This window comes from Coenobita brevimanus, chromosome 67 (assembly GCF_032717465.1).
Source record: "Coenobita brevimanus isolate Jiangsu-jjx chromosome 67, ASM3271746v2, whole genome shotgun sequence".
NCBI classification, from domain to species: Eukaryota; Metazoa; Arthropoda; class Malacostraca; order Decapoda; family Coenobitidae; genus Coenobita; species Coenobita brevimanus.
In genome coordinates, this window is record NC_137020.1 from 15,759,167 (window position 1) to 15,785,599 (window position 26,433).

Genomic DNA, 26,433 nt, shown 5'->3' on the forward strand with positions numbered 1-26,433 from the left:
GAAGGAGGTTAAAAGGGTGCAAAAGGGAGAGTCTGGGAAGGAAGAGTGAGTAAAAGCAGAGGATGGAAGGATGTTAATTGAGATGGATGCAGTAAGGAAGAGATGGGCAGAGTATTTTGAAAGATTGTTAAATGTAGAGGAGGAAAGGGTGGCTGAGATTGTGGCAGATGGAAGGGTACAATGAATAAATGTGTTGGGAGAGTTGAATGATTCTTTGACCACGAAGGAGGAAGTGGAGAAAGCAGTAAAGGAGATGAAAACAGGGAAAGCTGCAGGAATGGATGGGTGTGCTGTGGAATGCCTGAAGGGTGGTGGAGTTACTATTGTTGACTGGTTAGTAAGAAGCTTTGTGAAACGTATGGTGCCAATTGACTGGGCAAGTGCTTGTGTGGTCCCGTTGTATGAAGGCAAGGGTGATAAGTATGAATGTACTAGCTTTAGGGGTATAAGTCTCTTGAGTGTTGTAGGTAAGGTGTATGGTAGAGTGTTAATTATGAGAGTTAGAGAGGGTACAGAGGGAGTGATTGGTGATGAGCAGTGTGGCTTTAGGAGAGGGACGGGATGCGTGGATCAGGTGTTCACTGTGAGACAAGTGTGTGAAAAGTATTTAGCGAAAGGCAAGGATGTGTTTTGGGCATTCATAGATTTAGACAAAGCGTATAACAGAATTGATAGGGAGGCTTTGTGGACTGTTTTAAGATTGTATGGACATGATGGTAGGTTACTAAAAGGGGTGAAAAGTTTATATGTAAATAGTAGAGCGTGTGTAAGAGTGGGAAATGCTGTGAGTGATTGGTTTCCCGTGAGAGTGGGGCTGCGATAGGGATGTGTGATGTCGCTTTGGTTGTTTAATATTTATATGGATGATGATGTAAGGGAGGTGAATGCAAGAGTTTTAGGTGTAGGGCTGAGTCTGGTGAATGTTGATGGTGAAGAGTGGAATCTGAAGCTGCTCCTGTTTGCAGATGATACTGCGCTGGTGGCTGATTCAGAAGAGAGATTGAGACAGTTGGTAGAGGAGTTTGGAAGGGTGTGTGAAAGGAGGAAATTGAAAGTAAATGAGAATAAGAGTAAAGTGATGAAGTGTACGAGGTTGGTAGATGGTAGGGGGATGAACATAGTTTTGAATGGTGAGTTGCTTGAGGAGGTAGAGTGCTTTAAATATTTAGGGTCACATGTTGCTGTGGATGGAAGAACCGATGCAGAAATGAAGTTTAGAATGAATGAAGTAGGTAAGGTGCTGGAAGGAATGGAGAAAGTGTTTAGATGTCGTTCGCTTAGAATGGATGTAAAGAGAAGGCTGTATGAGAGTGTTGTGGTACCGACTGCATTATATGGGGCTGAAAGATGGAGTATGGGTGTAGCAGAGAGGAAAAGTTTGAATGTAATGGAGATGAGGTGTCTGAGGAGTATGTGTGGAGTGACGTGTATGGACCGAGTGCGAAATGACGAAGTGCGAAGGAGAACTGGAGTTGTTCGGGAGATGGCTGGTAGAGTTGAGCAGAGGATGTTGTGATGGTTTGGGCATATGGAAAGAATGGATAATGAGTGACTGGTGAAAAAGATAACTAGATCTGATGTGAGAGATGTAAGGCTGAGAGGGAGACCTCGAATAGGATGGATGGACAGTGTGAAGAGAGCGTTGGATGCGAAAGGGATGTCTGTTGAGCAAGGAAGAGTGGCTGTGCTTGACAGAAATAAATGGAGAGAAATTGTGAATGAATAAATGATGACGCAGCCCTGAGGGGATATTCTCCCGCATTTGGTCTGATCAGCTAGTCAGGTCAGGTGCGGGTAAGGGGATGGGTCTATTATGATGTGGCAGGGGTAAACCAGCTCTGCTGTCGGGCCCTGCTGCGGATGTCACTGATTGCACTGTGCAGTTGACCCTTGTGCGGTGTGGTGCGGTGAGGATCTGTTCCTTCTCCCCTTTGGGGCTAAGATGCGAATGAATGTGTTGAATGGATGAGTAAATTGGGAGTGTGTTGTCCTGTCTCGGCTACCTCCCTTTCCTTGGGGGAAGCAGCCTTGGTACATAGATAGAGAGAATTTCCCCTGCCCAATAAGGTCAATGACCTTCTTGATAATAAAGGGATTGAGACTGCTCAAGGGAGCTGAACCAAGAGCATGATGGCTTATGAACGTCGCATTATTTACAGAGATGTCCACCGGCGTTCGTGTCTTTGGTCGTTCAGTCTGAGGTCGGTCAGTCTGTCTATATGTCAGGGTGTCGTCAGGACCATCTCTCCTCCTGGGGGGGGAGGGGGGAAGCAGCAGGGGCATCCACCACGGTGACCACTGCCCCCTAACGGGGGAAGTGGGAAGGAGGAGGAAAATAAGCAAGGGATAAAACACACCGGGACCAAATCCCTAAGGCTGGAATTGCCCTCTTAAAACCACTCCAGGGAGGCCCGACCATGTTAATAATGTAATATAATTGTAGTAATGCAAGGTAATGCATGCATATTTAGTTACATAACTGAAGCAACTGTAACATAATTGTAGTAATGCTATCGTTTGTAGTTACATTATTGTAGGATCAGTAACATAATTGTAGTAATGATATCGTTTGTAGTTATATAATTGTAGGGACTGTAACATTACTGTAGTAATGCTATCGTTTATAGGTTGTAGGAAATGTAACATAACTGTAGTAATCACATGTGTGGTCATTGTAGCTTTATAACTGACACATATATATATATATATATATATATATATATATATATATATATATATATATATATATATATATATATATATATATATATATATATATATATATATATATAAAATTAATACAGTAATAGCAATACAATCATATTATGAATCAGTCATACTTGATGTACTTGTTTGAGACACCACAGATGTATTATCTTAGTTATGTTGCACAGTTTGTTTGAGACATCACAGGTGTATTAGCTTAGTTATGTGAGACACCACAGGTGTATTATCTTACGAGTAGTTATGTTGCACAGTTTATTTGAGACGCCATGGGTGTATTAGCTTAGTTATGTGAGACACCACAGGTGTATTATCTTAGTTACGCTGCACAGTTTATTTGAGACACCATGGGTGTATTAGCTTAGTTATGTGAGACACCATGGGTGTATTAGCTTAGTTATGTGAGACACCACAGGTGTATTATCCTAGTTATGTTGCACAGTTTATCTGGGACACCATGGGTGTATTAGTTTAGTTATGTGAGACACCACAGGTGTATTATCCTAGTTATGTTGCACAGTTTATCTGGGACACCATGGGTGTATTAGCTTAGTTATGTTGCACAATTTGAATTAAGATGACTTTATACCTGTATGTAACCCATATTTTATTTTATATAAAATTATATATGCAATATTTACAATATGTTCAGTGTTCACTTAGTTTGACACATCACGACACTATAATCCTCCAAAGGTTGTGAAGTCAACTTGATATTTTTGCTCATTTTTAGATTAATCTTTAGGTGTTGGTTGGAAGTACTAAAGTGAGTGGTTGAGTATAGCACACTGTTGCTAGCTCCATTTGTGTTAGTCATTTTCACTTGATTTTTCTTGTCACTGTAATATAAAGGAGACATGTGTACTTATATTTTAATATTTTGGTCTTACTTGATTTTCATATGTATGTATTATATGTTGGTGTAAGGATCTTATCTATCACCGTGTATATATGTAAGGTTGTATATAAATGAAGCAGTACTATTAAACTAATAGAGTAAATGTTCGACTCACTGATATTAACTTTGGTGGGAATACTGGCTGTGGTGCTGCTGCTGATGACAGTGATGATGGCTGAAGGGTGTTGGTATTGTGGTAGGTCAGGTTCCTGGTATGACTGCATCAGCACTCCGTGTCGTTGTCCCCACTCAGGTAATGATGACACACTGCTGTGTAGCTGCCTTACTCCGGTAGTGGTGGTGGAGAAGATGATGGTGGTGGTAGTGTTGGAGAAGGTGGAGGTGGTGGTGGAGGGTGGTGGGGATCAAGGTGGAGGGAGGAATGGAGGTCAGTTGTGTTGATACATGACCCTGCTAGGTCAACAGTCAACACTATTAGCAGAGTACAGATGCACTTCCTCCTTTCCCACTTTTGCTTGTTATTGTTTGTAGTTTTTCACTTCCTTGTTCGCTTTTCTGTTTCTTAACGTGTAGTGCTTGAGTTTACTTACTTGTTGAGACCAACTTGTAGGCTTGTGGAGTTGTCGATAGACGTAATTTATCGCTGCTATTGTTTCTCGTACTCGTGGAGTTATGGTTGAGGTGGTTTGGAGCGATTAGGGATGAAGTGAGTAGATACTCCGCCAGCTCTTGTTCTCTGCTTGTTATGTTGCAATAGATGGTAGTTGTAGTTCATTGGTTCGTCGTAGGAATTAGTCATGAGGCGTCGTGGGGCTCAAATTGTAGTATTGTTTGTCTTCTATCTTGATAATGTAGACTAAACTGTAGACTCGTAGGCGTGGTTCGTACGTTCCTGGCCACCAATCTAAGTATTTCTATAGAGAAGGCTATTTGGTTTAGTCGTCGATGGAAGAATCGCTAGGAAAGAGTAATGGTGAGGTGTGTAGGTGATAATCAGTGTAGGCCTTCTCTGTTCCGTTATTCTCTTCATATTTTAAGTGGGATGATGAAACAGGCAGATTTGGGTCGGTGGAGTTTATTGTGAGACACTTGAATAAAAGAGTTTGGCGTGACCTGTATAGCCTATGGTTAATAGCAGTTTGTGCTGGCTGCTGTCCTTCTACTATACTTTCACTCTCCTACTTCCTATCTCCTGCCTCAGCCCTCGATCGTATTCTCGAGTCCTTTCTACCCCTTCTGATCTTCGTGTTAATGAGGCCTTCTCTTCAACTCCTTTTCTCCCTTTTTCTCTCTCTAACCCCTTCTGATCTGAAGGGAAGCTCTCCGACATTATATACACCTAGGAGAGGATGTGTGTGATGGATGTAGTGTCTAGTTACTCACGTGGACTACAAAGAGATTGTTTGAGATACATCATATGGTTAAGGATTCTTGATGGTTTGGGACAACAAGGCTGTGGATATACATTATGTGAATTGACATTCCTAGTGAGAAACTGTGTACGTCTCAACAGACACTACTTCCTGTAACTTGTGTTTATGAGATCTATAATAATGCTGATATAATGCCTATATAATTTCTACACATCGTTGCATCACATCATTACCTACTACAGTATTGTGCAGTATCCCGAAATATTATTACCGTAACGTAAAACTGATTTTAGCAAATCTTTGAAGAATGTTAATTAATTGTATCAGAAGTCTTCTTAGTTATTACATTTAAAATAAGACATTATTTCTTGAGTCGTTCTTCGTATATCAAATTTCACAGTGAGGGAATGATAGGATCATATTGTTGCTCAGCTTTGCGTTCTCCCTGGTCAACTTCTCCATATTAAAGAATAGGGACCATTACTGTACATAATGATCTACACGTGGTTTGACTGTTCATTTCCAGAGATCAGACATGCTTCAGGTGTTTGTGACTCGAGCTTCCTGCAGTGAAACCAAGTATCGTGATAGCCTTGTGACTCAGTGATACACCCTGCTAAGAGAATTAAAGATCATTGCTGATAATAACTCCTTGATTTCATTTGTTAACATGCCAGCATGTTTTCTCCTATAGACACGCACAGAATGATCATTTGCATTACCATTGTTTGACCACACCGTAAAATCTCGCTTAGATTATTAGAACATAAGAACATAAGAAGAGAGGATAACTGCAGTAGGCCGGTTGGCCCATGCTAGGCAGCTCCTAGAAGAGTAACTGAACTACTAGAATGAGATAAGGACAGCAAAGAAGAAGGCTCTCCCCCGCCCTCCAAACACTCCAGCCGAAGCCGGCAGGAAAAAGTCAGAAAGAACACCACGCCGTATAGAAAAACTGGCGTGGACATTTTACAGGAAAGTGTGAAAGGAGAATAGAGACTATCATAGTGTAACCTGAAAAGAAAATTTTTTTGAATTAGTATTGGTTATAAGATTTTCTTTATTCTATATCCACCCTTATTTGTCATATGCTTATCTAGCCTATGCTTGAAACTCTCAATGGAAGAGGCAGCAACTACTTTACTAGGTAGCTTATTCCATTCGTCTACTACTCTATTACCAAACCAATTTCTACCGATTTCTTACTGAAACGGAATTTTCTAGTTTGAAACCATTATTTCTAGTTCTATCCTGTATGCTCACTTTAAGTACCTTGCTAATATCTCCTTATTTATACCATTCATCCACTTAAACACCTCAATTAAGTCTCCCTTACTCTACGCCTCTCTAGCGAATGCAGACTTAGTCTTTTCAGTCTGTCTTCATATGACAGGTTCCGGACGTCATGTATAATTTTAGTCATTCTTCTCTGTACATTTTCTAACGAATTAATATCCATTCTATAGTAAGGACACCAGAATTGTACTGCGTAGTCTAAATGTGGCCTTACTAATGCTAGATAAAGTTTTAGTATTACTTTAGATGATCTATTGCTCACGCTTCTCGAAATAAATCCCCGGACCCTATTTGCTTTCTTTCTAATAATACACTGTTGCCTAGGTTTAAGGTCGTTACTAATCATAACTCCTAGATCTCTCTCGCATTCAGATTTGCTAATTTCTTTGTTATCTAAGCTGTATTTAGTATCTCCAATGGTCTTGCCTACCTTAAGTACTTTACATTTTTCAACGTTAAATTCCATTTGCCAAGTTTTAGACCATTTGGACAATGTATCGAGGTCTTTCTGTAAGTTATGGTAATCGTCAGTAGAGTTAATGATACGCCCTATTTTTTTGTATCGTCGGCAAATTTGCTGATGCTGCTATTGACTCCTAAGTCTAGATCATTTATATATATGATAAATAATAAGGGACCGAGTACTGAACCCTGTGGTACACCGCTAGTTACTAATCCCCAGTCCGACTTAGTTCCATTTATTAATACTCTCTGCTTTCGTCCTTTCAGCCAGGATTCTATCCATTTTAAGATATCGCCGTCTATACCGTGTGCTCGAACCTTTCTAACTAACCTTCGTGTGGGACCCTATCAAAAGCTTTACTAAAGTCCAGATAAATAACATCATAAGCTTTTTTATTGCTATCTACTGCTTCATAGACCTCCGAGTAGAATGACAACAAGTTTGTGAGGCAGTGATCGTCCTTGCCTGAATCCGTGCTGACTTTCGTTTATAAGATTAAATTTTTCTAAGTGTTCTCTAATCTTATTTGCCAAAATTGACTCTAACATTTTTCCTACTATTGACGTTAGACTTATCGGACGATAATTCGACGCAGCTGATTTATCACCCTTTTAAAGATGGGCACTACGTTTGCGGTTTTCCACGCCTCTGAACTTCTCCTGAACTTAAAGAGTCATTAAATAACGTTAAAAGTGGGTGACATAATTCTTCTTGGTTTCTTTTTATAATTTTTGCATATATATCGTCCGACCTGGCGATTTTTGAGGTTTTAACTTATTAATTTCTTTCAATACGTCCTCCTTACTAATGGTTATTTTACTAAGAATATTTTCCGTATTCTCATGGTAAATATTTGCTGCTTGAGGGACCAGGCTTAGATTTTCCTTGGTGAATACTGATATGAAATAATTATTTAGGATGGAGCACATTTCTTTATCTTCACTGGTAATGTCACCTGATTCTGTTCTGAGTGGTCCTATTCTGTCTTTATTTTTCTGTTCGGTACATTTGATAAAACCCTTGGGGTTTTCTTTTGATTCACTGGCAACCTTAATTTCATAACTTCTCTTTTGCTTTTCTTATCTCCTCTTTACTTCTCTATTTAAAATCGTGTATTTGGTTACGTAAGTGTTCCTCTCCACGTTTTATTTTTCTATATATTCCTTCCTTTGGCCTATGAGAGATTTTAATCTGTTGTTTAACCATCTAGGTTCCGAATTATTAGTTCTAAACGGCTTTGAAGGAATATATCTATCTTGGCCTCCGTGTATTATATTTATTAACTCGTTATACTTCTCACTGGTTGAGCGTCTGCTTGGTACTGTAGCTGAGTTAATTTCCGTCACCTGGACTACATTCCTATCTACCACCTCCTCCCTCGCAGACACCTGACGGACATCCCCAGGTGTTTCCTGTGCCTGACCTATGACCTGGGATTCCACACTGACCTGGCATTCCCTCCAATAGCTAATCTCCCTATTTTTGAGTTGCTAGTTACCCGTTATTTGCCTATAGTTTCTGGACTTAAATCTCTCATATTATATTATTAAAGTAACTTTTAGTTTCTTGTATCTGCATTGTGGCAGTCAACTAAACATTTCAACAAGCCAAAGCATAACTTGGGCCAAGGTAACAGCATGCAATGTACGGCTTGGCAGTCTTGATGTCGTATTCGATTTTGACAGATTCGGGCAACGCGTTTTTCTCTTGGGATACACTTCGTCATCCAGTCATATTGGCGCCGTCAGAGTGAGTTCAGCGAGAAATGATTCAGCAATGTCGTACCCACGCTCAGGAAGTAAATGTATCGGTTCAGCTAATCAAACAAAAAAAAATCGTCATAAATGCATGTTTTAATATTAACCAACCTATAGCTCACCAAACTCGGCCCAACCTAACGTTAACCTACCATAATACCTTCTTTTGTTTGGGGGGATGGCGAAGGTGTGACCTTGCCCAGTCTTTTCTTGAGACACTTATCTGATGTTGACAGGATAACTGGATGGCCAATTATACCCAGAAAAAAGAATGCATCTGGGCAGGCATCTCTCTCTCTCTCTCTCTCTCTCTCTCTCTCTCTCTCTCTGCCCGTCTGCTCCTTGGTACCGCTCACGTGTCAGGAGCAGACCTGACATGGTCCAAACTTTACCCCACCCTCATACTTCAGGTCTACAGTCAGTCAGTACAGGTGCCTTTGTGATTATTGCACTGTAAACTGTTGTAGGAGTTTTTATAATTAGTTATGTTGTAGGTACAACAGTCCTCTCAGTATTTTCATACTATGAGCCCTAATGCAGCAGGCTGATATTATATATATATATATATATATATATATATATATATATATATATATATATATATATATATATATATATATATATATATATATATATATATATATATATATATATATATATATATATGGAAAAAGGAATAAAAGGACAGGAGCCCGAACACCATTTCTTCCAAGAAAAAACAAAACAATAGAAAAGAGAGCCAAATTAAAGCTTCGTTCATTTCGAGATGCCTGGACACACTGCGTTTGAAAGACTGGAAATCATAGATAGGAGATACAGACAGAGGGAGACAGTTCCAGAAGTCATCTGTTGCATAAATGAAGGATTGGGAGTAACAGTTAACTCTGCATTAGAGAGTTGGACAGAAAAGGGATGAGAGTTTGTTGTCAGACGGGTGCTACGTGCCCGTCGTAGTGGTGGAGGGATGTAAACAGACAGCTCAGAGGAGCACTGACCATTGAAGCAGCGATAGAAACATGATAACGATGCAATACTGCGGCGAAGAGACAGAGGTTGAAGAGAGCCAGTAAAAGGGGGAGAGTTAATGAGACGAAAAGACTTTTACTCCCCGCATATTGAGAAGAACTGTATGTGGGGAGCCTCCCCACACATAAGGGTTGTACTCTACACAAGGGTGAATAAAACCCGTGTGTAAAGTCAACAACTGTGTAGGGGTAAAGATGGTACAGAGTCGGCTTAGCACACCTAATGTCTTGGAAGCAGATTCTACAAGAGATATAATATGATCTTTTCAAGATAAGTCCCGAGAGAATGAAACCCCAAGTATATAAAAGGATGATGAAGGATTGAGCTGGACATTATTAAACATTAGTAGGTACTCCTGTGGAAGATTTTGTTGGGCTTATAGGTGTAAGTACTGTGTCTTTGATACAGTAAAAGCAACAAAAATATTTTTACCCCAGTCAAAGATGCAAGACAAGTCAGACATTAGGTGTGCTACAGCATCATCCATTGTTTGTTGAAGTAACTGCTGAGATGGACGTTGTGGGAACCGAATGGAAAGGTGAAGGATGGAATCATCAACATATGAGTGGATAGGGTTAGATGTACAGGTTAGAAGGTCATTCATGAATAGAAGGAAGAAAGTTGGTGATAGGGCCAAGCCATGAGGAACACAACTGCTAATTGATCTAGAAGAAGAATGATGGCCGTTTACAACAGCAGCTATAGAGCAACAAGAAAGGAAGCTATAGATGAAGGCACAGACAGAAGGATAGAAACCGTAAGAGCGCAGTTTGGAAATTGAAGATTTAAGTCAGACTCGATCGAAAGCCTTTGAGATGTCCAGTGCAATGGGAAAGCTTTCGCTAAAGTCCCAAAAGGAGGATGACTAGGAGTCTGAAAGGTATGTGAGAAGATCTCCAGTGGAGCATTCCTGTCGGAACCCATACTGACGATCAGATAGAAGGTTGTGATAGGAATGATGTTTTTAAATTTTTCTTTTAAGAGAGTAGACTCGACAACTTTTGAGACACAGGATTTTAAGTTAAAGCAAAGGGGCGATAGTTGAGGGGTTGGGCATGGCCACCCTTCTTTGGGACTGGCTGAATGAGAGCAAACTTCTAGGAAGAAGGAAAGTTACAAGTTGACAGCGAAAGGTGAAAGAGTTTACCCAGGCAGGGTATAAGCACAGAAGCACAGTTCTTGAGGACAACAGGAGGGACCCCATCACGTCCATATGCCTTGAGGCCAGTGATGGCAGAAAATACATCAGCTAAGGAAATTTATATGTCAGCCACGAGGAAGTCACAGGGAGGAAATATGGAGGAACAGCACCGGAATCATCGAAGGTGGAACTGGAAGAGAGTCTGATGCCTTGTAGTCATTTACTTCCGTTTCGGGGATCATCGAACGTTTATTACACATATTTAATGTTTTGTCATCAATGTACATTACATGTATTCTCTTGGTATTTCATTTTTCATTGTTAACTTGGTTTGGGCGCGGGTGATGGACACCTTCTCCCTGTGGCGCCACTGCACCTGGACATAAGACCTGCCTGAACACACAAGCTTCCTTCAACTCCCTCCACCTCCCAGATGTATGAGAGTGGGCTGTGGCATCAGTTTCCTACTACCCGTAGTGTCAGTTCATCACGATAATATTATTTCTTGAATGTAACAGATGACGTATGCTTCCTATTACATGTTTCTTATTTAAGCAGATGATAATAATAATAATAATAACAATAATAATAATAATAATAATGGTATTAATAATAATTGAAATTATCATTATTGTTAATATTATTAATTATTAATGATTATTAACTATCATTATTACATTATTATTGCAACTCCTGTGAGAAGAGTGGAGAAATTGCAAGATAGTGAGAAAATAACAGTATAAAAGCATAGTGGAAGAAAGACTGGGAAGGTATGAGCTAGAGCAGATGGAAGGGGTGGAAGACGTATGTAAGATATTCATGGAAGAGATAGGCGCAGCGTGTGAGGCGGTTTGTGGAGTGAGGAGATGCAAGGGTGTGCAGGGACAGCATGGTGGAATGATGAGGTGAAACGAGCTGTGGAACAAAATAAGATGGCATATAGTGAATGGCTAGCGAGTAGAGGTAGGGGAGAAGATGAGAGAGAGAAGAGAGAGGTATATGTGAACAGGAGAAGGGAGGTTAAGAGACTGGTGAAGGAGAGTAAAAAGAAAGTGGATGAGGACTTTGGGAGGAATCTGAGTGTGAAATGGAGGGAGAGTAAGAAATTGTTTTGGAAGGAGGTAAAGAAAGTAAGGCAGTGTGAAAGGGGAAATAGTAGGGGAGTGGAAGATAGGAATAATAGATTGTTGGTGGAGAAGAGAGAGAAACTGAGGAGATGGAAGGAGCACTTTGAGGATTTGTTGAATGTGGAGAGTGAGAGCAGTGCGAGTATAAGTGGTTGGGGAATGGCTGGGAGAAGAAGAGATGAGAGGAGGGAGGAAGAGATCAGTAGGGCGGAAATAGTGGAAGCGATGAAGAATGTTAAGTTGGGAAAGGCCCCAGGAATAGATGGAGTGTGTGGTGAAATGCTTAGGTATGGGGGTGAGATTGTTGTGGAGTGGATCTGGAAGTTGTGTAGATTGGCTTGGGAAGAGGGAAGGGTTCCAGAGGACTGGAAATCAGGTATAAATGTTCCTTTATACAAAGGAAAAGGAGAGAGAGAAGTATGTGGTAACCATAGGGGTATTTGCCTACTTAGTGTGACTGGTAAAATATATGATAGAATACTCATTGATAGGGTTAGGCATATGACAGAGGAGCTAGTTGGAGAAGAACAAGGGGGATTTAGGAAGGGAAAAGGGTGTGTAGATCAGATATTTGTTCTAAGATGTTTAGTGGAGAAGTATCTAGAGAAGGGAAGGAAAGTGTATGCTGCCTTCATGGACTTGGAGAAAGCTTATGACAGAATAGATAGGCAAGGTATGTGGAAGGTATTAAGAATATATGGAGTGGAGGGGAAATTGTTGAGTGCTGTAAAGAGTATGGACGAGGGAGCTAGGGTTACGGTGCGAGTGGATGGTGAGCTGAGTGAGTTCTTTGATCTCAATGTGGGACTGAAACAGGGGTGTGTAATGTCTCCACGGCTGTTTAATATATATATGGATGGGGTCGTAAAGGAGGTACAAGGTAGGGCAGTGGATGTGGGGGTGGCCCTAATGAATGAGGGTGAGATTTGGAAGCTTCCGGTGTTGCTGTTTGCTGATGATACAGTATTGTTGAGTGAAGATGAATGGGAGTTGCAAGGTTTGGTGAATGAATTTGGGACAGTGTGTAGGAGGAGGAATCTGAAAGTTAATGTAAACAAAAGTAAAGTTATGGTGTTTGAGAGGAATGAAGTCACAGAGTGTGCAGTGAGGTTGGATGGTGAGGATATGGAGAATGTGAGTGCATTCAAGTACTTGGGTAGTGTGATGAGTAAGGATGGAACTTTGGGGGATGAAGTGCTTGAAAGGGTACAGCAGGGAAGGAAGGTCGTTGGTACACTGAAAGCAGTGATAAGAAATAGGGAGGTGAGTATGGAAGTTAAGAAGTCACTGCATGATAGTACTGTGATCCCTACCCTGACGTATGGAAGCGAAGCATGGACCTTGCAAGAGGGGAACAAGTCAAGAGTGAGAGCAGTGGAAATGAGTTACTTGAGAGGAGCATGTGGAGTGACATGGAGGGACAGGTTGACGAATGAAGAAGTGAAGGAACGCTGTGGGGTGGATGTGGATGTTGCTGAGAAGATTAGGAGAAATACACTGAGGTGGTTTGGACATGTGGAGAGAATAGAGAATGAAAGACTGACTAAGAGGGTGTATGTAGGTGAGGTGGAGGGAGGGAGAGGGAGAGGTAGACCGAGGATGAGGTGAAGTGATGGAGTTGAGAGGTATATGAGGGAGGGGGGGGTGAGTTGGGGGGAGGGTAATCAAATGGTGGGTGACAGAGCGACTTGGAGGCGTTTTGTCTGCGGCCACCCTTTGCGGGATTAGGGCGTCGGGCTATAGATAGATAGATAAATTAATATTATTGTTATTATTATTATTATTATTATCATCATCATCATCATCATCATCATCATCATCATCATCATCATAGGTTTAATTAGCTTCATTTGAAGTTTTTGTTTCAGTTTCATTTAGTTTTTCTAAAAACATCCGTGTATTGCTGCTGTAGTTTAAAACACTCAGTTCTGCCCTTGTTATTTCTCGTCGTTTAACCCCTACACCGCGGGCATGTTTACCGATGTTTTGCGTGTGCCGCGGGGTTATTCGGGCTCCGACAGACTCTCAAAAAATATTTGCCAAAAATCAGTTATTAGTCCTAGAATATTAAAATTATATATGCTTATGGCACATACCTTCAACTTTCTCCTGGAATGTTTGTTGAGCCTTTGTCAGTTACCGTAGGACTTGTGGAGACCTCTGAAGTTGGGTAACGAAGTCTCCACTTTACACTTCCCGACAACCCGTAATATGATTACCACAGCCAGATATTAAAACTATAAACACTACTCTATGATTTTCAAGTAGTTTGGGATCCATACTCCAAAAAAAAAACCCACTGTGAAAGCAATGAAAATTACGAGTGCGTATGACCGTCACACTTGCGCTAGTTCGCTCTTGGTACTCTGTCATTTATTATTCATAAAACCCCTCACACTTTATATTTCTATTACTATATAACACTTATATATATCTACAGTCTTTATCCATAAGTTTCCTTCAGTAGTATTAGTTTATTGTCACTGTTGGGATTCAATTTCTTTCAGTAAAATACTTAGCATTCGCTTTCTCGTCCTGTATACTGGCATTGAGAGTGAATGTCACTTTCATCTTCACTCTCATAACTCATAGTATTCAGACATGCTATAGTGAAAATTTCACTTTCATTACTCCTAGGGTATATACTCGTATTCTTATAATACTACTCATTTACATTTCTATTTACGTTCTCTATTTTATTTACGTTATTTACATTTCTATTTTATTTACACTGTGTTGTGCACTGTCACTTGAAATAACTTATAAAACTATTTTCCATTGTTCATGTATATTTACATTCATTACTTTCACTTGCTGTTTACACATTATTTACACATTATTTACAATTCCACTTGCACTGTTTTACTCAATAGAAAGATCGTAGTCACTCTTTTATCAATTGTCAGCCCTTTACCTCTTTCCACACGAGGTTTAGTAGGGGGTAAAGGTCACAGGGTCCTTTGCATGGGGGTGAATAAAGGCCCTGAAGTCAGCAAGAGGATGAGCCGTACCTCCTCTTCGGAAGATGAGAGAGAACTGATAAAGGAGGGCCAGCCCGGGTTGAGGCCTACTTAGGGGTTATTCAGTACTACCAACGTAGCTCTTGAAACAGCTATGTATTTCACTGAAATGATTGGCAGGATATCTAGACAATACATTATAAATTAGGTAGTTCCAGGTGAATGTAAATATCACTTAGGCTTCTCCCCTCCTTCCTTATATGTATATTTATTGCGAAAATAGATTATATGGCATATTTCAAGGGGAAAAAAACAGCGAAAATTAGCGAACGAGTGCACGTGAGGTGTTGTCAGGTGATAATTAGCCAATTCCAGGTGTATGGCACTCTCACTTACCTTATTTCTTTCTTGTATATATTATTTGGTATAAGAATAGGGCATAGGGCTTATTTCAATGGATGAAATCAGTGAAAAATTCCAGGGAAGATTTACTTAGCGTAGCACGGCCGGGCAGGCGAGAGGATAGTGTAATGGAGGGGGGGTAGGGAGGGGAGTCAAGAACGGGGAGAAATGGCTAAATTGTCAACAATGGATGGGAGTACAGATGAGATTAGGAGTGCTGACTAGTGTTGGACATTGGCAGTACTGATAGATGATACAAGCCCCCACTTGGAAGCCCGGGTGAATTCAAAATAACACAGAATCACAAAAGCGACGCCCCACGGTATGATCCCTTGCTCCCAAGCGTCACGAAAGTGACGCCCCGCGGTTAAGGGGTTAATATGGCTTATATGGTCTTCGTCTCTAACCGATATATTTTTTATTTGTATGTTTCGACAGCAATACTGGCTTGTTACTGAAATTATTTTTGTCATGTAGTTCTTGGTATTAAAAAAAAAAAAAATGTTTCTCTGTATAATATTTCCCACATTTCCTGTACTTGTAGTAACTTATTCCAGTTAGTATATCAATTTTGCCTCCAATAAATGAAGCTCATTTTTTTATGTTGGAAACTAAGATGAATATTAAGAAAATTCTTACCTACACTGCACAGATTAATTAAATGACAATCTGTTGGTATAACAATGTCAAGTATACTGTTCCACGAGTTGGTATATTCAATATTTTATTTAGACATTCATCACAAAGCGTTTCTAGTAGTCTGTTCCTTTGTTTGTTTTTTATTATGTATTTTAAGTAATTTAGGAATACTGAAGGCCCCCCAAAATGACACTGCCTGTGTTCCCTGTGACGGGATTTTGTCTGATCGTAGAGCAGTTCATTGTTTCCTTCTTCTCCCTTGGACGATGTGTATAGCACGTCAAAATGAATACCTTTTTTTGCTTCCCATGAAAATTCGACATTCAAGGAATCATATTATGTCCACATAAGTAATGCATTAACCTGAGCCTAGGTGGTTTTTAACAGGCATTTGAATTTCCCTGTCGGACTGGTACAATCACGATGTTTCAGTGTTTCGTAATTTTGTAACCATACTTTTCCAATAAGATTCTGTCTGCTTAATCATACTTTGATTTTTGATAGTCATAATGGCAATTAACTCATCTTGCTTCGATAAAATGCTTGTGGGATTCACATACAAACACAAGTATTATGTCTAGATTTTTTGAGGTTATTGAAAGCACTGGACTTAATCCCCATTTTAATTTATTCAGTTTTCAGTAGACTATAGAATGCAGTACTCCTCCACGTCAGAGATGATGTGACCTCACCTTTCGTCCCCCCCCCCTCCAAAAAAAAAAAAACACTACTAGCTACCTGCACCTCAGATGAAGTCGTCTACCATCACTTCGACTTTTTCTTTTTTTTTTTTACATGACCTCACCTCCCTTACCCGACATGAGTTGGCCTCAAGGGGATGAGTATTAACAGTTATGCCACAAATTGCTTCTTTATGTACTGTATCACTATCTCCATTCTCGGGCATCAACACCACTGTCACCTTGAATCCTACCAAACCTAGTTTTCCCTTCTCTGATGAAATGGTGGTAGCGCTGATCAAAAAACTGTCATCGCTAATATTGCCCAAAACTTCACCAAACAACTCACCCTCCTCCCCGAATGGACCCTCTAGCCTTCTGTTTATTATAGTTATTCTGCTGAAAATGGCATAGTCAACATCAAACCTCAGAAGCAAATGGTGCACACACACACACACACACACACACACACACACACACACACACACACACACACACACACACACACACACACACACACACACTTAAAATTAAGCAGTCGGTGACATGTTTGTTGGCTACATGTCCTATCTGTGAAACGTCCATACGATTCATTTTCCGTAGGCAAACTGTCCATCAGCAGTGTCCAGGAACTCAAGCTACAGATAACTCTGTTTCTATAGCTGTTCTTCAACTTTCTAATCAGGCTCCCTTATTTCCCAAATAACTCCTAAGACCTGCCTTATCCTACGTTATTAGTTTCTATCACAATTATAAAATCTTATTTGTCTAAGTTACTAATGACTGAGTAATCACTTTTTTTTGGTCACATCCTGTATTCTAAACCATAAAGCAAAACCCTTCCTCCTAGAATCCGTAGCACAAAACTCTTTCTCTTGTTGCCTAATCAAGGAGTTCCCAACATAGTAATTCAAGGCTCATCTTGCACTTTGTCTTCCAGAATATGGAATCCTATTTTGTCTAGCTTTGCACCCTCCCCAGAATTGTTAGACGCAATGACAAACATCTTCCGTGGTCTGTCTTAACTATGCTAGTTTATAAATTGTCTTCCCTTCATAAAATATATGCTTCCATCTCTACAAACAACACACTGTCTTACAGTAACCTGTCCTGCTTTCCCTCCCACCCCCTTGTCCTGTCACTGAACTCAGTAATGGCCTCACTGTTTTCCTGATTTTTTAACTAGGCCTAGTCGTTAACTTACAAAAAGACAATGTACCTGTAATCACCTAAATCATGTCATCATGAATACATTCTCTTCAACACGAAACACAGAGTAAACATTGGGCAGAAGGTATTTTATAGAGGTATGGCGTTGTCTGTCACTAGGAGTTTATGGTCAAGATATATATAAAACTGCACAGTACAAATGCATAGTTATCATGTGTCTTCCACGACTACGCATTGCCTATTCGATCTAGATTGCAAGTAACATCAACTAATTGACTCTAGTTGTGAAGATCTCACATCTACGTGTTCATCTGGGGAGAAGCATACCTGTCATACGTGTTTCCCTTCTGTTTTTCCTGGCAGACATTGCTTTCGCTTGCACCAACCCGCTTGTTTCTCCATTAGGACAGTTGTACTTTCTGGTGTGGAAGGGGATGGGCAGGGGGGAATATAAGGAGGATCTTTGCTGTGATTATTTTCTGTATCGATCTGTCTTTTCCACCATAGAGTATACGGGAGTTCGCCTCACTATGAAGCTGCTGTACGGCTAGAGTAAGGCTGGCTCAAATGATGGCAATCGCAGTTGGACAACATTTGGTCAGAAGAAAGAAAAACTTTAGGGTAGGGCTCTGAGAAGGATATGTGAAGTTTGTGGGTGCTAAAACTGAGCAAAGCCCTGCGAGGCTGTGAGGATCGAAGGCAGCTGTTTTCATTGAAAGGTTTTCCCTTCCTGTGTCATATTGCTTTTCCTTGTGCCAGGTCCTTGACTACAAAATCCTTAACCTGATTCAGTGGTGGAATAAGTGGCCAAAAATTGTGGTGGCATATGAGATATGACACTTTACCTGTATAGCAGTGATTGTTGTGGGTGTAGGAGGAAATGGGTGATGGTGTTGGAGAAGTCGAAGGAAGAGATGGAAAAGAGCCTCATGCAACAGTGGTTTTGGGAAAGGGAGTCGTGAGGTTTCATGTAAAAATGAGTTAGAAGGGGTAGGAAGTGTTACAGTAACAAGAGTTCTTAAAGGGTTAATGAGGATTAATAGATCAAAATACTTAGTACTTTAATGCGATGATATCCAGAGTAAAAAAAATGTAGGAGGAAATGAAAATGAGTAATGAAATCAAAGGCGTTCAATAATCAGTGAATCAGAATGATGTGTTATATATAACCTCAGATAACTTCATCACTGCATAGGAAATCTTATCTCTTTTGGACTCTCCTTTTAAAAGCCTTGTTTTACAAGCGATAGACACAATTGTGTTTAGCCATTTCAGTGCGATGATATATATTTTTTCTAACCTTGTAAGTTTCAAATGGCTTCAGTCTAGAATACGTTATGGAATAATACTAGTAGGTTGGTTGGTTGGTTTAGATTCGCCTCCTAAAAAGGGAGGACACGGGCAAAACAAAAGCCCGTCAGTGAAAGTCTGTTAATAAAACAAGTATTATATACTAGCGTGGGGGTGGGTACATGGCCACAACCCCCAAAAGAGCAGACGTGGGTGTCCTTGCAATAAGCTCTGCTGCCAGTTGAAAGTCGTCAGCCCCAACATGAAGCTGCGTCCCAATATTACACCGAAGTCGAGATGTTGCAGGACAGTCCAGAACATAATGGAGCAGGGGCTGCTCACTGACCTCAAAGCAGTGAGGGCACGGCTCTGGGTTGCTGTTAGTCACCTGGCTGTAGCACGGGAACCCTAGGCGTAAGCGGCGAAGTGGAACCAGTAGGTGGTTAGGTGTGCCATGGGGAACAGACACAGGTGAGTACTCTGTAGCTCTGGCATACCACGTAGCAGAACGGGAGCCCTCCCACACCTGAAACTGATGATCCTCCTGCGAAAGTCGGCAGACGGCATCAGCCACATGTCGCAAAAGAAGGGATAGACTAGGATGCAGCTGAAATGTGGTAACAGGTAACGTGCCAGCATGGCGAGCAGCAGCATCAGCACGCTCATTGCCTGCAATACCGACATGCCCAGGAAGCCAGTGAAGGTGAACCTCACCCCCTACCTGTGATGGAAGTTGCAACAGCTATGATGGACGTAAGGAGATATTTATTGTCAGAGTAGTAGTGCTTTTGGAGGCCACGTATAGAGGAAAGCGAGTCCGTATGGATAATAATACACCGATGGAGGTGTTGATCAGCATGGCGAAGAGGCGCAGAGAATGGCAACGAGCTCAGTCTGGTAGGCTGAAACACCGGAGGTGACACGCCAGGACTCAACCCCCTCATCACAAACAAAAGCAGCACCCGCAGACCCGTCATCACCAACAGACCCGTCAGTATAGTAGACTGCAGTATCTGGAGTGAAGAAAGCTGCCACACGACTGAGAGCATCCTGGCGAAGAACAGCAGGAAAAAGAGGACCTGGGAACTGCTATATTAGGCTCGACATATTTGATCACAGGTGGGAGCCAAGGAGGAGCAGGGGCATATGCAGGATTGGGCAAGTCAGGACCACCACCAATGGCATCAGCGGCGTCAAGCTTGCGAACTATGTCCGCAGCAAGCAGAATCCAATCACGTCCAGGGTGCGGATTTGGGGGCCGAGCAAGGGTACGCTGGAGGAGTACAGACACCGGAAGGTGGGGCCGATGCCGACAGAGCTGAGCAACGACAGCTGTTGTTCGTGCCCAAATGCGGTGCTGCAGAGAGGGAAAACCGCTCTCAGCCCGAAGGTTGACCAAGCGTGTCCAAGGAGGTGCACCGAGCAATATACGCAGAGCAGTGTTCTGCAGGACTTCCAAAGAGAGACGGAGTGACTCAGACACTCCGATAAGACATAGAGCCCCGTAATCCACAATGGAACGGATAGCTTGTGAATAAAAAGTCCGTAGGACGCTGTACGAGGCACCCAGGTTGCGGTGAGAAAGGGCTTTTAGGGCAGTAATGCGGGTAGCTGCTCGCTCCCGTATATAGCGGATATGAGTGGCAAATGTCAGACGGCTGTCGAACCATACACCCAGGTACTGGTGACAGCGAACGACATCAAGGCTATTACCCCCAAGAAGAAGGGGACGGTCAGGGTGGCGGAGACCAAAAGGCAGACATTTAGTTTTTTGGAAATTGATTTTAAGGCCAAGCTCACAGCATTTGGCATGTAGACGGGAAAGCGCAGTTGGTGCCTGAGTGTAGCAGTCCCGTCTAGAGAAAACCAATGCCAAGTCATCTGCATAGCAGAACAGAGTAACCCCTTGGCCATAGTCGACTGTAAGCAGGTCCTCAACTAAGACATTAAATAAAAGAGGACTCAGCACACTGCCCTGGGGTGTGCCATTGACATGAGAGTAGGAAGGGGATACTCTGCCCTGAAATCGAACACAAGCAGCACGGCCGTGGAAGAAGTCCCTCACCCAGGAGAGGAGGCGACCACCCAAGCCCTTCGCTGCGAGCGCCACAAGTACTGCGTCTGGGTTGGCAAGTTCGAATGCCTTCTCAAGATCGAGGAAGACAGCCATGCCACGACCACTCCTCAGCTCACCAAGAAAGGAGGCTAGGCAATGTTGAGCGCTCCTGCCAGGGGAGGTAAGCAAATAGACGGGATGGAGCGGCCCCAACCTCCAGACAAGTCGAGAGAGGACAAGCCTCTCAGCGGTCTTGGCAATGCAACTGAGGAGGGAGATCGGCCTCAAGGTAGTCGGGTCTCGTGGTTTGGGGATGGGGTGAATAATGGCTGTCTTCCACAATCCAGGGAGACGCTTTTCAAGCCATGAGCGATTGAACAGGTCCAGGAGACGTGCCTTCCCTCCCTGGCTTGTGCGAGCCAGGAGGGAGTATACAAGGCCATCAGGGCCCGGAGCCGTATCCTTTCTGCTGCACAACACTCGCTCTAGCTCTTCCACAGTAAAGGGGTGGTCTGCAGCATCAGGACGAGAGCAAGCAGCATAGACAGCGTCCCTGCGGGGTCCTGCAAGGCTAGATTGCAGGTCACTGACTGACTGTGGGAGGTTAGTTGTGGCAGTACGAGCAGCGAAATGAGCAGCAAGGCGATCTGCCTCACCTGCAGGGTCAGGATGTGATGGTGGCCTAGCTGGTCGGGGAGAAGAGACCGACTTGATTCTCGCCCACATCTCCCCAAGTGTGGAACGTGAATCAAGCGACCTACACCACCTCATCCAAGCCTCATCCCGGATGCGGCGCTTTTCCTGCGAAACATGTCGTACCACTGCAGCCAGATATCTCCTAGTTGGAGAGGAAGGTCGCCGACGGTAGGCCTTACGAGCGGAGTTTAGCCGATGGTTCAGCTCCTGAACCCGCTCGTCGTAAAACCAGTAGTCCTTAAGAAAGACCGTGGGGCACTTGGTGAGGGGAATACAGGCAGCAGCAGCATGACGTAAGGCACGGGCAACCTGCTCCGCATGGTCCTCTAGGGAATGCGGGGGAACAGCCTTGTCCAAGGCGATGTCAACTGTTTGTGCATACTCAGAGCCAATGTGCACGTCGTAAGTCCCAGCGAGGCGGAGGTGGTGGTGGGGGTGGAAGAGGAGCCGCAGGCAATTCCATCACCACAGCGAAATGATCACTGGTGAGGATTGGGTGCAAGGACCACGTAGACACATCGGCAAGAGGTGCAGAGACTAGGGAGAGGTCAAGCCTCCCACCACGGACATGGGTAGACTTGGACAAGTCATTGAGTAAGGAGACCCCCGCAGTTTCCTCGAGAGCAATGGCAACATGTCGCCCAGCCTCATTCGCCGGGTGGGGTGAGTATAGGACAGGATGGTGGGCATTGAAGTCCCCCCAATGAGGGTGGACTCAGCTGCAGCCTGATGGAGGAGCTCGCCAATGTCTAGAGTCCCAGCATGGCTCTTATAAATGTTATAGACGGTTAAGGAGGTCGTGGCGAGCTGCAAGATGACTCCTTGAACCTCAACACCCTCACCATGCAGTGAATAGGAGGGCTACATTCTTTGCAAGGGATGTGATCCCGAACCAGGATGGCACACCCTTGCGCATTACCAGGGACCCTAGGGAGGAAGAAGCCATTGTATCCTCGGAGCCGAAAAGGGGAGCCGTGGGGTAGGAGTGTCTCTTGCAGAAGGAAGACATGAATATTCTCCCGGAAAGCCACCTCCTGGAGGTGAGGAAGCTTACTCCAAGCTCCTACGCAGTTCCACTGCAGGACTCGGAGGCAAACAGCGTTGTCTGGGACCGTGGAGGGTAAGCAGTCTCTCGCAGAAGTCTGAGAGTTTCTCCCTCTGCCTCTACTGCTGCTGAGGCTGGAACAGGCCCTGATGGATTGATGGGCAGGTTGCCGGGCAGGTGATCTGCCTCTACCACTGCTGAGGCTGGAGTCAGTGCCAGAGAGTTGGAGGCTGGGCCGCGAGGTCGGCATTCTGCCCCTACCCTTGCTGAGGTTTGTGGTGGCCCTGGTGAGGTGGTAATTGGGCTGCGAGAGCGGCATCTGGCCTTGGGCACTGCTGAGGCTGCAGTTGGTCCTGGCGGGCGGGTGGATGGGCCGCGATGTCGACGACGGCGTGTAGGGACATGAGGTGGCTGGGGTGTTGCCGACAGGTCGGGAGACGACATCTGACGTGTAGGTGGAGAGGGACGAAGCTGACGCTTTGCCTCCACCACATCCTCGACGATTTTGTCGATAGTAGCCACGAGGGGAGCAGTATCGACTTTCTTGCCAAGCATCGATTCCAGTAACAGAGCAAAGCTTAGAGCAATCTCTTTCCCAATTAATTGCAGGTCCTGTATGGTGAAGAGAATCTGGGGGAGCTCGGAGCATGAGGTGGTACGGGAGAGATGCATCGAACGGTGGTGGGAGTGTGGTAGGAGGTGGGTGGTGAACCTCCACTGCCACAGTCTGACGAGGGGGAGCAGACTGCAGAGGGGAAAGGCGCTGGCATCGAGAGGAGGAGGAGGAGAAGGCACAGCTATTATTTGACGCTGTTGGCCCCAGACAAAGGTCCCTGGAGGTGCAGGTGTGGGAGCTGGTGGCTTGCTGCTGCTGAACCCAGGCTACCTGGCGTTCCCGGCCCTGCAAGACATGTGCAGCTCTGATGGGGCAGTTGGGGTGCCACGCATGGTGTGGGCCAGAGCAGTTGGGGCAGCAGGAGGTGATTGCCTCCTTGGCCTTGAATCTTTCCAGGCAGCGCTCACGTATCGTGTGGGCCGCTGCAGATCCCGCAAACGACAGGCCTGTTGCACGTGGCTCTGTGGTGTCCATACCTCTGACACCGATAGCAACGGAGAGGCTCCGGGGTATATGGGCGCAGATAGTAAGTCCCCCAGTTCCCAAGATCGAGAGAGGGTAGTAGAGGACCTCGTAAAGTGATGAGGACCTGGCGAGTCTCCTCCCTGGTACGCTGCCTCTGACAACGCGTGGCTTCTTCCACCTGTGGGTGACGCAAGGAGATCGACCGGCATTCTCATGGGATACCCCATGACAATAGCCTTGGTCGATCTCAGCCCTGGAAGTGAAGCTCCACGAGCTTGATGGGGTTGGCCACGTCCTGGGCTGCTGCCTTGAGAAGGTTGTAAGAGACCTCGTCTTTCGGGGACTAGGACGGAGCTCCCGTCTTTGCCGATAATGTTTGTGGTCCTCAGTTCCGGCAGGCAGTGTTCCAAAGCTGCGACTGCATCGTAGCTTGTTTCGTGCCCGTCCTGGCGTGTAACACGAAAGGCCGGGAATGATGAGCGAGGTGGAGGGGGCACCGCCACCATTACTGAAGGTCGAGCGGTAAGAGAGGAGGCTTGCGAGGAGCCCCAGAGCGTGGTGCCGGAGTGGCGTAGTTTCCCTGCTCTCGCCGTCTAGATCTTTTACTACTGACCAGCGAGAAACCGTCATCAGTACGGGCAGGATTAGCATCCAGAAGGAGCAAATGAGGCAGCAGGAAGGGCAGCATCCACGGCCATCTGCTCATGGTGGCGAGCTGATTTAGCTGGTCGAGTTGTAGAAGGGGAAGCACAGGTGGCAGGACGAGGCAATGGGCCCGAGGCAGGAGCCAAGGCAGTAGCTAGGGAGGGACAGGGATCTATGGGAGCAGAGGACTGTGAGCTGGACGTGGAGGAGCGTCTCTCCCTCTTACTCCCCTTAGCACTGGAAGGCCTAGATAAACCTGAGCGCTGGGGCAGAGGTCGTGGGATGCGTGAGGGACCCGAAGATCGGGTACTAAGAGGTGCCTCCATAGCACTGAGGCAAGCAAACTCCCCAAGAAACAGACTACACACACACTAACACACACACACACACACAGCACACACACAATCACTCAAAAAAAAAAAAAAAAAAAACACGGCCAAGTCCCTACAGTGACGGGCAACCTATGCTCCCGCCCTCTAAAGGGCGACGTAGGAGGCCCCGCCACTGCCCCTTTCGGGTCTTCCCTATTCTATCAGAGCCGCTCTCTGCGCTTCCTATAACCAGCCCCTAATGGGCCCCCTCATGGAAGTGCCTTCTAACGGCACCCCTTCAGGGTTCGGCTTCATACCACGCAGAGAGACACTAACGGCGGCCGGGAAAAAAAAAAAAAAAAAAAAAAAGCACAAACTCACACACACACACACACACACACACACACACACACTCAGCCACACCCAGGCAATCTGAGACAGAGTCCCAGAAAAACCTGGAAAAACGTTCAAAAATCTTCCTCAGTACCAGAGACTAAGTCCCCAAACTGGCAAAAGTGAGTAAACTGGACGAAATTCTTCAAGAGTAAATCGAACAGAGTCGAAATCTCGAGACAGAACGGCCAGACCTCCACACCCGACAACGTCTGAGCTAGGAGTCCTACTAGTAGGTGTTTAACTGAAACCCATGTTTCATACCCTGTAAAACCTGAGGTTCATATGCATTAAGAGGAACATAATACTGCTGTTTTTCTTTGCAGGAATATGTACCCAAAGTGTTCGACATATTTGCTGGGACTCACAAGGTTGATGGCACAAAGTACCCCATGACGCTATGGGACACAACGGGACAAGGAGCCCTGGAGAAATTCAGACCTCTCTGTTACCCTGGGGTGAGAATTGTCACAATGGTGTGAGGCTGTCATTATTTTATATCCGTGATGTCTGCAGACAAAATGTTACTTGTGGTGATACACAGCTTCTTGTTTTATGGATCGAGACAACATTATTAGACTGGACGAAAGACATATCTATTTATCTGTCTATCACGTCAAAACCAAGAGCCAGAAGCCCCCTGACCCATATATATATTCTGAATCAGGGTGACCCAAGGATGGTTTAAGGGGGTTCAAAATTAAGATCTAGGTCATATGAGGTCACCGGTAGAGAGTTTGCCTTTTGGCCCGGGAAAGGCTAGGTACCCCTGCAGCCCAATTTTTGACATGGAGGCTCACATGGCCTCCAGTTCGGACATAGGCTATGTGAGGTTGACCTCCGAGGACATCCGAGGTCATCGGAGGTCATTTGAGGCCATCGGTAATACACGCTCGAATGACTGGACCCAGCAGCACAATTTTTGGCAAGGAGACTCACATGACCTCCTGTTCGGACATAGGCTATGTGAGATTGACCTCTGAGGTCATTTGAGGTTACAGGAAATAGTAAACAAGTGTGCACAAGTACTATGCGTTAGTCTGCAAAAGCTGAAATAGAAAGTTACAGGACCTCTCGTAATCCCTTTTCAAAAGTACATGGTCCTTCTGGAGCAGAAAGAAAGATTGAAGTAGACCAAATAGGATTAGTGTTCTCCTTTTTGGCCCGGCAACGCTGGGTTCCCCTGCTAGTGTATATATATATATATATATATATATATATATATATATATATATATATATATATGCAGAGACTTCACTTCACCGTGAAGATATGTATGTAAACTAACAACAGGAGAAA

General features: G+C 44.0%; 1 protein-coding gene across 1 annotated transcript in view; it reads left to right on the plus strand.

Moving 5' to 3' along the window:
* The window catches only part of LOC145405563 (ras-related protein ced-10-like), a 99,018-nt gene that overhangs the window by 67,612 nt on the left and 4,973 nt on the right, over positions 1-26,433 (plus strand). Inside the window, exon 4 of the mRNA XM_080276896.1 lies at positions 25,461-25,592. Coding sequence (XP_080133022.1) covers positions 25,461-25,592 — 132 coding nt within the window. The remainder of the gene's footprint in view (positions 1-25,460; positions 25,593-26,433) is intronic.